Genomic DNA, 12,381 nt, shown 5'->3' on the forward strand with positions numbered 1-12,381 from the left:
TGCAGTCATGGACTGTGTGGCTGGTCCCGGGGGAGGTTCGAGTCCTCCCTCGGGCATGGGTGTGTGTGTGTCTTTGTCCTCAGGATAATGTAGGATAAGTAGTGTGTAAGCATAGGGACTGATGACCTTAGCAGTTAAGTCCCATAAGATTTCACACACATTTGAACATTTTTGAGCAAACACATACAACATATCATATTAATTTTCAAAGATCAATTAAAGTAAGAGTTTTTACTGAATGTGGACAGAAACTTTTTGTTACGTTACTCGCCGTAATACTCACTGTCGTAATTGAAGCAAGCAGAAAGGTTGAATTTTAGCAGTTACTTCGACATTTCTTTGTAATAAAAGTTACAAATTATGCCAAAAGCTACAAATTAGAGCTGCGCTTTGACAATAAAATTCAGTGTCCAAATTCCGTAAAGTTCTACTACCAATTTTTTATTATGAAAGTTGCTCTATTTGAAGCAAATGAGTTAATACTGGCTTTTGCATCTTCTATCTCTGACATCATTCTTACTACACCGAAAGATTTAATTATCAGGTAATTGTCCAAAGTTGTAAAAATTATGTTTTGATAATCTAATAAATTAATGTTCACTTCAATTTCAGTTCATTTTCTGATTATCTCCGGTCATACAAAAGGACAGGAGGGATACTACTTGGATAATGACTTAGGAAAATTATTAACGTGACATGCACGAAAACAATGTTATTTAAGCATTAAAATTCCAACTACGCTGGGTACTCTATTACAATTCTAGCTATAAAAAGTGTAAACCTTACTTCTTTTCATGATGCCGTTGGTTTATCGAGTGACTTCATTTAGCGGTAAATAGGGCACAAGTCGGTCTTCTTGCCATACCATAGCCAATAACAAGGGCCTACAGTACTCTTGATGTTATGTGAATTACTGTTACTGCATTTGTACTATGTCCAATAAATCCATAGCTTACCTACATTAAACATCCGGCAAAACAACCAATTCAGTTTTTACTGCTCCGAACTTCGGAAACAGACTTTTTATCTCCGCGCTTTTGCATAGCCACACCGTGGAATACACACAACCAACGACACCAATCGTCTCCTTGCGACTCCCAACTGCTACATTTTTGGCGCGCTCGCACGCCCAGCGATAATGCTTATACAATGTATTACACTCTTTGACAATAGCTTTTTCCCTGACTAGGCCCGCGTGTCTACTTTCAAAATGTTAACATTCCGTGCGTATTCTTTTTTTTAAATAACAAACAGAATTTATAACTTGACAACATATTTACAAGAATAATATTCAGCACAAGTAATAAAGCAAACTTCGCAAAACACGTAGAAAATGTATGATCATCCACAGAGTCGTGGTGTTACAAGCCTACTTAACAGCGAGTATGTCCACCTTCGACATGGATAACAGCGGCGACGCGTCGTGTCATGGAAGCAGTGAGAACTTCGTACCGTAAATTCCGTGGGGAGGGGGTGGAGGTGGGGTGGGAGGGACGTGATGAGCTCTGACACCACTTTCAGTCACATCCCAGATTTGTTCGAACGGGTTCAGATCTGGCGGCGAGTTGTGGGGTGGGGGGGGGGGGGGAGGCAGCGTCTGAATTGCAGCTCACTCATTGTTCCTCGAACAACTCCATCACACTGCTGGATTTGTGACATGGCGCATTATCTTGCTGAAAAATGCCACTGCCATAGGGAAACACGATCGTTCTGAAGGACTGTAAGTGGTCTGCAGCCAGTCTACGATAGCCCTTGGCTGCCGTGCATGAGCTGCACTGGACCCGTGGATGTCCACGTGAATGCTAACCAGAGTATAATGGAGCCGCCGACAACTTGTCTCTGTCCCGCAGCACAAATGTCAAGCAGGTGTTTCCCTGGAAGAAGGCCGATTCGCGCCCATTCGTCGGCATGATGAGAAAGGTGTCATGATTCATCAGACCATGCCGCTGAGTCAACGTCCAGTGCCGATGGTCACCAGTCCATTTCAGTCGTAGCTGCCGATATCGTGGTGTTGACATTGGTTCATGCATGGGTCGTCGGCTGCGGAAACTCATCGTCAGGAGTGTTCGGTGCGCTGTGTGTTCAGACACACTTGTACTCTGACCAGCATTACTGCCTGATGTTAGCTCCACCACAGATCGCCGTCTGTCCTGATTTACCAGTCTCCCCAGCCTACGACGTCCGACATATGTAAAGAGTGGTGGTCGCCCAATACCACGACGTCTAGGCATGGTTTCACCGTGATTTCGGAACTTGTTGAAGCCGCTCACCACGGCACTCCTCGAACACCCGACAAGTCGTGCAGTTTTCGAAACTCTCGTGCCGAGCCTTCGGGCCAATGGCTCGCCTTCCCGATTCCACACACGGACAGCACGCTCACTGATACTACATGCACCGTGCGTGTGTGTAACTAGAAGTCATTCCTCGCCAGGAGACGCTGCTGTCGCCTGGACTGTTCTGTGTTGGTAGTTGGTCGGTGGTCGTAATGTTCTGGCCCATAGTGTACTTACTCCTTAGGGAAATGCCGCTACAAAAGGAACTATGCGACCAAGGCACACGACCGCAACCGGCCTATTGTTGGTGGGCAAAACACAGCATGTTTTCTCGGAAGTGCCCCAAGGAAGTGTTTTGGATTCCTTGCTGCTCATATTGTACGTTAATGACTTAACCAAAAATACTAACGGTCATAGTCAGGGGTCAGTCATTATGAGATGGATAGATGGTGTGATGGTGCACGCACCCTACTCGTGAGTAAGTTTAAAATTGCCACCCTACCATGTAGGTTAGATTTTCTGCGTTTTCCGCAGACAAACTCGTGCAGATTTCGGTTCCTCTGAACGTCTGTGTTTCCTGCGCGTGACACGTTCTCCCCTACTATTGCAGCCACTTCATTTGTTATATTTATAATTCTACCTCCGAATTTCTACCGTTTATTTCATTGTAGGGCCCTCATAAGACTGAGCATTAGTCAAGAAATTCGGCCGCGCGGGATTAGCCGAGCGGTCTCGGACGCTGCTGTCATGGACTGTGCGGCCGGTCCCGGCGGAGGTTCGAGTCCTCCCTCGGGCATGGGTGTGTGTGTTTGTCCTTAGGATAATTTAGGTTAAGCAGTGTGTAAGCTTAGGGACTGATGACGTTAGCAGTTAAGTCCCATAAGATTTCACACACATTTGAACATTTGAAGAAATTCGTATCTTCGTACGAGATCTTATGTCCGTTCGTTCGGCAATCACTGACTTTTCCAGTTTCTTTAAATTGTGTGACGCTAACACATCAGCTGTTCATGCGAAGCCAAGGAGCAGCGTCCGATTTTCTTTCCAGATATCGTCCAGCACTCGGTCCTTAGAAAGGTTACTATCGATGGGACACTGAACTCTTACTTTGCTTCAGACTTAAATGCATGAACTGCGTTATAATAATGGGTCGATACAATCAGAATACCAATATGCTAATTTCTCTCTCTCTCTTTTTTCTGCAGGATTCACTCTTCTCTCCTTCGGCAGTCTTCCACCTGCCCTACATATCATGTTTATGCTTTACGGCTCTGCCGACGAGTGTCGGAAGTATATGGAAGACGAAGCCATGCGGACCCTGATCGACTCCCGGGACCGGAAGTTCGACCTCGTCATACTGGAGACGTTCTTCGACGAGTGTCTGCTCGCCATCGCGCACAAGATTGGGACTCCAGTCGTGCAGGCGGTCTCTTTAGGCGGTGGAGCCAGCTGGATGAACAACATGGTCGGGAACCCCTACCCGCTGGCCTACGTCCCTGAAACCTGCCTACCGTACACCAGCAACATGAACCTCTTCCAGCGTGCCAACAACGTCTTCACCGCATCGTTTTTCAGACTTTACCGCCAGTTCTTTTATCTCCCAGCTATGGACAGAGTGGTCAAGGAGTACTTCAAAGACATCACGGTGCCTCCTGTAGCGGAACTAGAGCGGAATACTTCCCTCTTGCTGCTCAATTCGCACTTCAGCTTCGAATACGCGAGGCCGTTCGTACCAAACGCCGTGGAGGTCGCCGGTATGCACATCAGACCCCCTAAGAAACTTCCACAAGTAAGTTGTGTACATTTTTCTCATATCTGTAAACATTAGCACGTATTAATACTTACTCCTTACGGGAAATGAAGCTACAAACGGAACTATGCGACCAAGGCACACGACCGCAAACGGCCTATTGTTGGTAGGCAAGACAAAGCATGTTTTATCGGATGTGCCCCAAGGAAGTGTTTTGGATTCCTTGCTGCTCATATTGTACGTTAATGACCTAGCCAAAAATACTAACGGTATTATTTATTTTATTTACACGTCTAGTTCCATAGAACCATATTGAGGAGCAACCCTCCAAGGTCATGGAACGTGTCAGAACATGAAATTACAACATAAAAGTAACAACAGCTAAAATAAAATGCTTATGAACCCAAAAAAGTCAACCCCTAAGTTTGAGTGAACGTGATCAACAATAGAACATAGGAATCAGCTTAATTCTTCAAGCATCTCCGCTACAAAATAGAATGAGTGACCCATGAGGACACTCTTCAGTTTCGATTACAAAGCGCGTGAATTGCTGCTAAGATTTTTGAATTCTTCTGGTAGCTTACTGAAGATGGGTGCTGCAGTGTACTGCACACCTTTCTGCACAAGAGTTAGGAAAGTGCTATCCAAAACGCCAGATTGGATTTCTGTCTAGAATTAACTGAGTGAAAGCTGCTAATTCTTGGGAATAAGTCGATATCGTTAACAAGAAACGACAGTAAATAATACATATACGGGCTGTCCCATTTCTCTTGACCACCCTAAATAACTGTTTGTCCAGAAGCAAATTACAAAATGTTTCAAGCAAATGTTCTTTAGCCGTCAGGGGGACATCAATCGGCATGATTGCTTTCGTTATAGCTCTGTTTTTACAAAGATATGAACGGCGGTATGACTTTCTCAAATGGCACCCTGTATTTTTTATTCGGTAATTCATTTCCTCTCCTAAAGACCTATTAAAAAGTGTATCACAGTGTACCACTCACTGAAACACAACGTTATTAATTACATAACAAACATTGACTTTGAGCCCGGAATCAAAAACTGGTCCACTTGCTGCAGTTGTCAGAAAACAAATGAAAACCAAGTAAAATCATAACACAAAATTGACTTTGACTCTCCTGTACCATTGCCCAGGTGTAGAACATTCAAAGGTGGTCAAAGTGGTGACTCTGGACACCGATACACTGGTGCACTCGTTGAATGAAAGAATTATTTATACTGCTTCCAGTGTTGGCTGCTGAAGAGCGATACGTTCCTACTGTCCTCTGGAGTTGTTGGAATATCGCGATACACATCGTCTTTAATGCATCCCCAAAGAAAAAAGTCCAGAGGATTTAAATCAGGAGACCTAGCAGGCCAAGTAACTGTTCCTCCTCGGTCAACCCATCCGGCAGAATACCTTCGGTTCAGAACACAACGTGCACGCAAGGCATTATGTGCTGGACATCCATCGTGTTGATACCAAATAAGTATTCTGGTTCTTAGCGGCACTTCATCGAGAACAGGAGGAAGAATTCGTCTGGAGAAGTTGGCATACGCTGTGCCGTTTAGACTAACATGGATGAAATAAGGGCCAATAACTGTAGTACAAAGCATCCCACACCAGACGTTAACTCTCCACTGACGCTGATGTTCCACCTGTCTAAGCCATCGTGGGTTATCGCTGGACCGATAATGCATGTTCCTGGTATTTACGTCTCCTTTGAGAAGGAACATTCATCGGTAAATATAACATTTGAGAAGTAGTTCGGGTTGGCGAGGATTTGCTGCTGTGCCCACTGACAGAACTGTACACAATTCTGGAAATCATTCCGATGCAGTTCTTGATGTAGGTGTACATGGTAAAGATGCAACCAGTGACGTGTAAGAATACGATGTACACTGGCTTTAGGAATAACAATATCGTGTTCAAGCTGTCGTGTGCTCACATGTGGATTCATAGCAACGGAAGCGAGAACAGTAGCTTCGGCAACTTCGTCTGTGCGAATGCTACATTTCCTCGCTCGCTCGCTCGCTCTAAAACTCTGGCTCCGTGTGCCAGGTGTGGGGGCAGTTTAAGCAGCGGAGCTGCTGTTCCTGCGGCGACCTCTTTGGGGTGCAGTGGGACCTAACGTGTTGAGCTGTCCTCAGTGGGTGTCGTTGATTGTGACGCCTTTTGTTTCTATATCGGGCTGCAAGAGAAGACTACTCTCGCAGTAGGTTGGTCCAACGTGCCGTTGGCCTGTGGTGGACCTGGTGGCCCAGACCAGGGATGAGGCGGCTGCGAGAGTGTTCTGCATTGCTGTAGAACACTCTGGCGATTTGCCGGAAGCGATCCCGCAGGAAAGGGATGCCTGCTTCCTCACGTAGCAGCCTCGACGGGCAGCGAGGCGGCTTGTGGAGCGCAAGTCGCAGCGCCCTATTTTGCACGCGTTGGAGCGTCGCAATGTGCGTCGCTGCCGCGTGACCCCACACCACGGCGGCGTATTCCAGTACCGGCCGGACAAGGGACAGGTACATGGTGAGGTCGTGGCTCGGAGGAAGAGTCGATGAGGGGTTGAGCAGTGGGTAAAGCGCACGAGGCGCCCCACTGCCCGCCCTCTGACGTCTCGGACGTGTGGCAGCCACGTCAGGTGCCTGTCCAACGTCACCCCGAGGTATTTGCCGGTCCGCAACCGTGGGATGGGGCCCCCCCACGATCGTGACCGGCGGCAGGTCCGGCGGCAGCCTCTTTCTGCTGGAGACGACAGCCTGAGTCTTCGCAGCGTTGAACTTCAAGCGCCATTTCGTGGACCAGGCGCCCAGGACGTCACATCCGAGCCGGAGGCGGCGGCGCATCTCGGTCGCGTTCGTGCTGCGGTTGAACAACGCCGTGTCGTCGGCATAAAGTGCCAACTCCACGCGTGCCACCGGCGGGGCGTCGGCGGTGTACAGGGAGTACAGCAGCGGGCCGAGAACCGAGCCCTAAGGCACTCCCGCTCGAATCTGCCGGTCGGTGGAAGTGCCTCCATCTGCTCCGACGTGGAATGTGCGTCCCGAGAGATACGAGCGCAGCAGGACCACGTGCGACGTCGGTACCCCGTGCACAAAACGTTTGTACACCAGGCCGTCGTGCCACACGCAGGCGAAGGCCTCGGAGACGTCGAGAAGCACCGCCCCTAGGTACTCCCGCGTCTTCAGCGCTCGCATCGCCTGCTCCACGAGGCGCAACAGCTGCTGGGTGGTCGAGTGGCCGCTCCGGAACCCGAACTGTTCCTCGGGGATGAGCTGCTGCTCCGTCACGTGGCGTGGCAGCCGCTCCACGTACAGCTGCTCAAAGAGAGGGACGGCAGCAGGCTGATCGGCCGGTAGTTCGCCGCCTGACGTGGGTCCTTGCCGCTCTTGGGGATGGCCACCACTTCCGCATGTTTCCACGCGGAAGGGACGGTCCCAGAGCGGAGGATGCTGTTAAAGATGTCCGCCAGAGATTGGTGTACCTCCGGCGGTAGCATCCTCAACAGGCAGTTGGTGACACCATCCGTGCCACCCGCCTTCTTCGGGTCGAGTCGACGGAGCTGCAGATCCACTTCCTCAGCTGTGATTTGCTCGATCGAGTCGTCTTCCTCCCGTGCAGCGAGGAAAACCGGCAGGCGGTCCTCCACCAGACGGACGTGGTCGGTATCGACCACACCATCAGAGGGTTGAAAATTTTCCGCGAACGTGTCCGCGAGGATGCTGGCTTTCGCATGTGGCTCGCAGACAACGTTCGCACCCGTATGGAGAGGCGGGACTCGCTGGCGACGACGAAGGAAACGGTTGGCGGTCCGCCAAGCACTACCATCTGTCGTTGTTAGGGTGGCCACAAGGCCCGCCCAGTCCCGATGTCGACGTTCGTCGATGGCGGCCCGAACCTCGCGCCGCGCCCTGTTGAGGCGGCGCTTCGTCTCTGGCAGCCGTGTGAGCTGCCACTCCCAGAAGAGGCGATTCTCGTTTGTGATCGCCTCTAGGATGTGCGGCGGGAGTTGGCGCGACATCTCTCGCGGCCGTCCCGGCGGCCTGGGATCGGCCGCCTCCGCTGCAGCCGCGTGAAGAAGGCCAACGCTTCGTCAGCCCCTTGCACAGCGGGATCTGGCGCGCCCTCGAGGCGGTCTAGGACCTCGTCACGAAAGCGTGCCTCGTCTATGCCACGGAAGTTGTGGCGGTCGGACGGCATAGATGCACCGATGACGTCCATGTCGAAGACCACCGCGAGGTGATCGGGCGACATGGCGCATCTAACGGTGGCAGATGTGAAGTGCCCAACGCCTTTGAGCACGGCGATGGCGAGCACATCTGGCTGGCCGCGATGGGGGAAGACGGTGTGATCGTAAGGCCCCAGTAGTGTCGCGCCGTGGCGTTGTGTGGCGCGAAGGAGGCGGACCCGCGGGATTTCCATTGCGGGTCCTTGGCATTCAAGTCACTCGCAATGAAGACTTTCCCGCGCAGTGCCAGCAGGGCGTCGACGTCAGCCTCCTGAAGGAGTCCCCTCGGCGGCCTGTAGGCCGCAACCAAGGTGATGACCTCCGCCGTCGAGGTGACAGCCACCCCAGTGGCCTCCACTGGAGCGAGGGGCGGTAGCTGAACTTCATGATGTTTAAGGGACGCCTTGATATAAATAGCCGTCCCGCCGCCGTGGGTCAACCTGTCGGTGCGGTAACACAGATAGTTGGCCAGCTTGACATGTATTCCTGGTTTCAGGAAGGTCTCCCACACGAGGCAGATGTCAATTGCCTCGTCGCGCAAGAACTCCCTGAATTCCCCTTGCTGGGGGACCAAACTGTTTTTTTTTTTTAAAAAAAACTATTTTATTATACAATCTAGCCCACTGCCTTATGTGAGTAGTGGGCTGAAGACCTTATACATTTATACAATTGCAGCTTTTCTAAGTGTAATTTAGTAACTAGTTAGTAACAAAGTACATGGATACTACAATGGGCAAATTAGTGTGTTAATTGAGAACTAAGTGATAACCTAACTAACTAACTATAAACTAGTCACTAAAGCCTGCAGCGTTACAAATGTGTCAGCTGATAGTATAAACCTACTATAAGGCCTTGTTCATTGAGCTAACCCCAATGAGCGTGCCCCTGGCACTGGCAGGCCATGGAGTTGGTCGCTGCAGGTTCCTAAGAAAAGTATCTATAAACTAGGTCCTACAACTGAACTTATCCTAAGGTCACAATTAGGTGCATTGTCTAGATCGGTGAAGTTACACCCCACTCCCCCTAATCCTGAGGCACGGCGGATTCTAGACTGAAGAGTCGACCTTTCCGCGCCTGGGCGGTTTGGGAATAGGGTGCTGGCTTTATCGGTATTTCGGTAGGTCTCTAATCATGTGCTAATTTGGTTCTCTCAGGTAGTCCCTTAAGACTCTCTGTGATACCGCGTTAGCCAGTTTGTTAATGGTCTGAAAGGTGTCATGATGTCTTAGCAGTCTATGTGTGTCATTATGAGGTAGTTGGTCACGTAACACTGAGGCCACATAATTGAAAAGGGGGCACTCGTAGACTACATGGTCAGGAGTACCCTCCGGAACACCACAGTCACACGTGGGTGTCGCCTTTCTCCCGAATCGACATAATTATGTCGGGTAGGGTCCATGTCCAGTGAGAAAGTGTATCAGTCCCCTGGTTGGTTCGAAATATGTCATTCCCATTCTTTCCCTGACATCTGGTAATAAGTCAAAAGTTCTGCGCCCTGTTTCTTCGCTTTCCCATGAATGTTGCCACAGCCGATCCCCTCTTAACCTGATCTCAACTTTATTTTCGATCCTACTTCGTAGAATTTCCTCTATTTTATCCAAGTTCCCCTTTTTTGCCCAGTACCAAGCGGCCTGCTCTCGAATTTTAATATCTAAGGGGCAGAGTCCCGTTGTGACTAATAGGGCTCCTCCCGGTGTGGTCCCGTAAGCCCCCATTGATCTCATAATCATGTTCCTCTGCACTCTTCTCACTGTCATGGCGGGCACCACTCTCGTGAGCCTGTGTGCCCAGACTCCAGAACCGTAACCCACTATGGAGGTGAGTATGCTATTATGATATAGTTGATGAGATGTGGTGGGAGGTGGAAGCGTTTGTGTCCAATGGAGATGAGGTTGTTGAGTACTTGTAGGGCTCTTTGTGTTACGGTTTCAATGTGTCTGCCAAATGACCACCTCTCATCAATGATGATGCCCAGGTATCGAGTCTCATGTCGCCTGAGAACTGGTGAGCCCTCTATCCTGACTGTTGGATTTCTGACTAGTTGTCCCTTTAGAAGGAGGTATGTGGACTTAGTTGGTGAAATTGTCATCTTAGTATTCCGGCACCAAAGTTGTAGTGTTTCTATTGCTCGTTCTATTTTAGGCTCTATGTCTTCTCGGCTTCGGCCGCCAACCAGTAGGAGGAGGTCATCGGCGTAGGCTATCACCTCTAGCACTTCATCATTTTGCTGTAATTTGTCTAGTAGAGGTTCCATGTGAATGTCCCAAAACAGGGGACCTAGTACGGAGCCCTGGGGACATCCCTTACCCTTGTGCCAGGGGATGATAGCCAGTCCTCCCGATCCTCACAATAGCTCCTCAGACACCCATATAGCGGCCCTGGACGCTCCTTCTCCCGTAAACAGGAGAAGAGCGAAGGCCACCACAGGTTGTCGAAGGCGCCACTTATGTCCACCATGATGCCGACAACGTACTTTTATGGGGTAGAGCCACAGACCTCAGCTGACAGGGCGATTGCATCAGATGCTGAACGCCCAGGCCTGAAGCCGAATTGCCTGCTGCTCATCCCGCACAGCACTCGGTGTGCAGCCAGTCTGTCAGCCAGCAATCTCTCCAGAACCTTCCCAAGCAGATCAAGCAGGCAGATTGGCCGGTAGGATTTTGTTTCTGCTGGGTCTTTGTCAGCTCCTTTCTTGATGATCACTACATTTGCCCTCTTCCAAATTCGAGGGAACTTTTGCTGCCTAAGACATTCGTTATAAAGACGAGTTAGAGGGGCAACTATCTGGGGGGGCCAGAAATTGCACCACCTCTGCCACAATGCCATCTGGACCGGGAGCTTTCCCTATCTTCAGGGATTTTATATGGGCAGCTACCTCCTCTTCTGAGAATGGGTAGACTGCCGTATCATTTCCATATATATTGCAGCTATAGTACTCACGCAGCTGCCGTTGTTCGTTTGTCTCTCCATCCGCTATATCATCAGGCAGCAGGGACTGGAGAAGGACCTCAGCAGTTTCCTGCCAGGACTCCATCATCCCATCCCCACGCCTGACGGTTGAGAACTCCATCAGAGAGCGGATTTTTTCCCGGACAAGCTTGTAGGGAACTCCCCAAGGGTCTAGAGCAAGTTGGTTTAGAACAAAGTGTTCCCAACTTTTGGATCTTAACTCACGTAGGTGTCTGTGGAAGTTTTCTTTCGCTTCCTGGTATAGTTGCAGCCATCTTTGTCTTTCTAGCCAGATGACACTGCGCTGGTAGTGCCTCCTGAGCCTTCTGACAGACCGGCGCATCTCCTCAAGTTCAGCTGACCATGGTGACGGAGAGGCCGCTATGGCCTTTCCCCTAGTAGGTACCACAGCCTTCACCGCTCGAGTTATTGTCGTCATCAGTTCCTCAGCTCTGTTGTCAATGTCATAGTCCAGATGTCCGTCACCTTCTGGTAGTGCAGGAATGTCGCACTCCCTAGCAAGTTTCTCCCAGTCGGCTCTTTTGTAATTATATTGCACCTCCCACCCCATGGCCCAGCAGCTCTCCCTGTCTCCCACACTGAAAGTAATGAGATTGTGGTCACTAGTGGTGGCGTTCTCTACCACTTCCCACTGCTGAATTAGGTATGCCGCGTTAGGCGTAGCCAAGGTCACATCAATGTTTGTGCCTTGGCCACCTCCCGCCACATAGGTCGGAAGGTTTCCAGGCTTATTTACCACCACCAGCTGCAAGGCCATGATGGCCTCCTCTGCCTTCTCTCCGTTTGGGTCCCTGGTGCCACTGTACCATAGGGGCGATTTAGCACCGGGAGTTGCTCGAGCAGTTGGCTCGACGACAGCAAGAGCGATCGGAGCTCGGCTGCGTCGGCGGCCGAGGGGGCGGTGGGGGCCGCTGGGGCGATCGGTTGCTGCGTCTCGCCCGCCACCTGTTCCGAACTTCGGGTGGTGGCGGCTGATGGTCCGCCCTTGGTGGCGGCAGCAAAGCTGGTGGATGGGTGCACCTTACGAGAAGGAGCAGCCCCTCCCCTCTGTCGATTTCGGCCCCTTTTCAAGGCCGAACAGCCTCTGCAGCTGGCAACGTGCGTGCCGCCGCAGTTGCAGCACGTCGGCTTGTCTTTCCTGGCAAGCCCGCAGGACTTGCTCTCGTGC

The 12,381-nt window shown here is 50.6% G+C and overlaps 1 protein-coding gene across 4 annotated transcripts in view; it reads left to right on the forward strand.

Annotated features, from left to right (window-relative positions):
- The window catches only part of LOC126419783 (UDP-glucosyltransferase 2-like), a 335,883-nt gene that overhangs the window by 21,392 nt on the left and 302,110 nt on the right, over positions 1-12,381 (forward strand). For all 4 annotated transcript variants that reach the window (XM_050086968.1, XM_050086964.1, XM_050086963.1 and 1 more), the window contains exon 3: positions 3,479-4,062. In XM_050086968.1, the coding sequence (XP_049942925.1) occupies positions 3,479-4,062 (584 nt within the window). The remainder of the gene's footprint in view (positions 1-3,478; positions 4,063-12,381) is intronic.

This window comes from Schistocerca serialis, chromosome 9 (genome assembly GCF_023864345.2).
Source record: "Schistocerca serialis cubense isolate TAMUIC-IGC-003099 chromosome 9, iqSchSeri2.2, whole genome shotgun sequence".
Lineage (NCBI taxonomy): Eukaryota > Metazoa > Arthropoda > Insecta > Orthoptera > Acrididae > Schistocerca > Schistocerca serialis.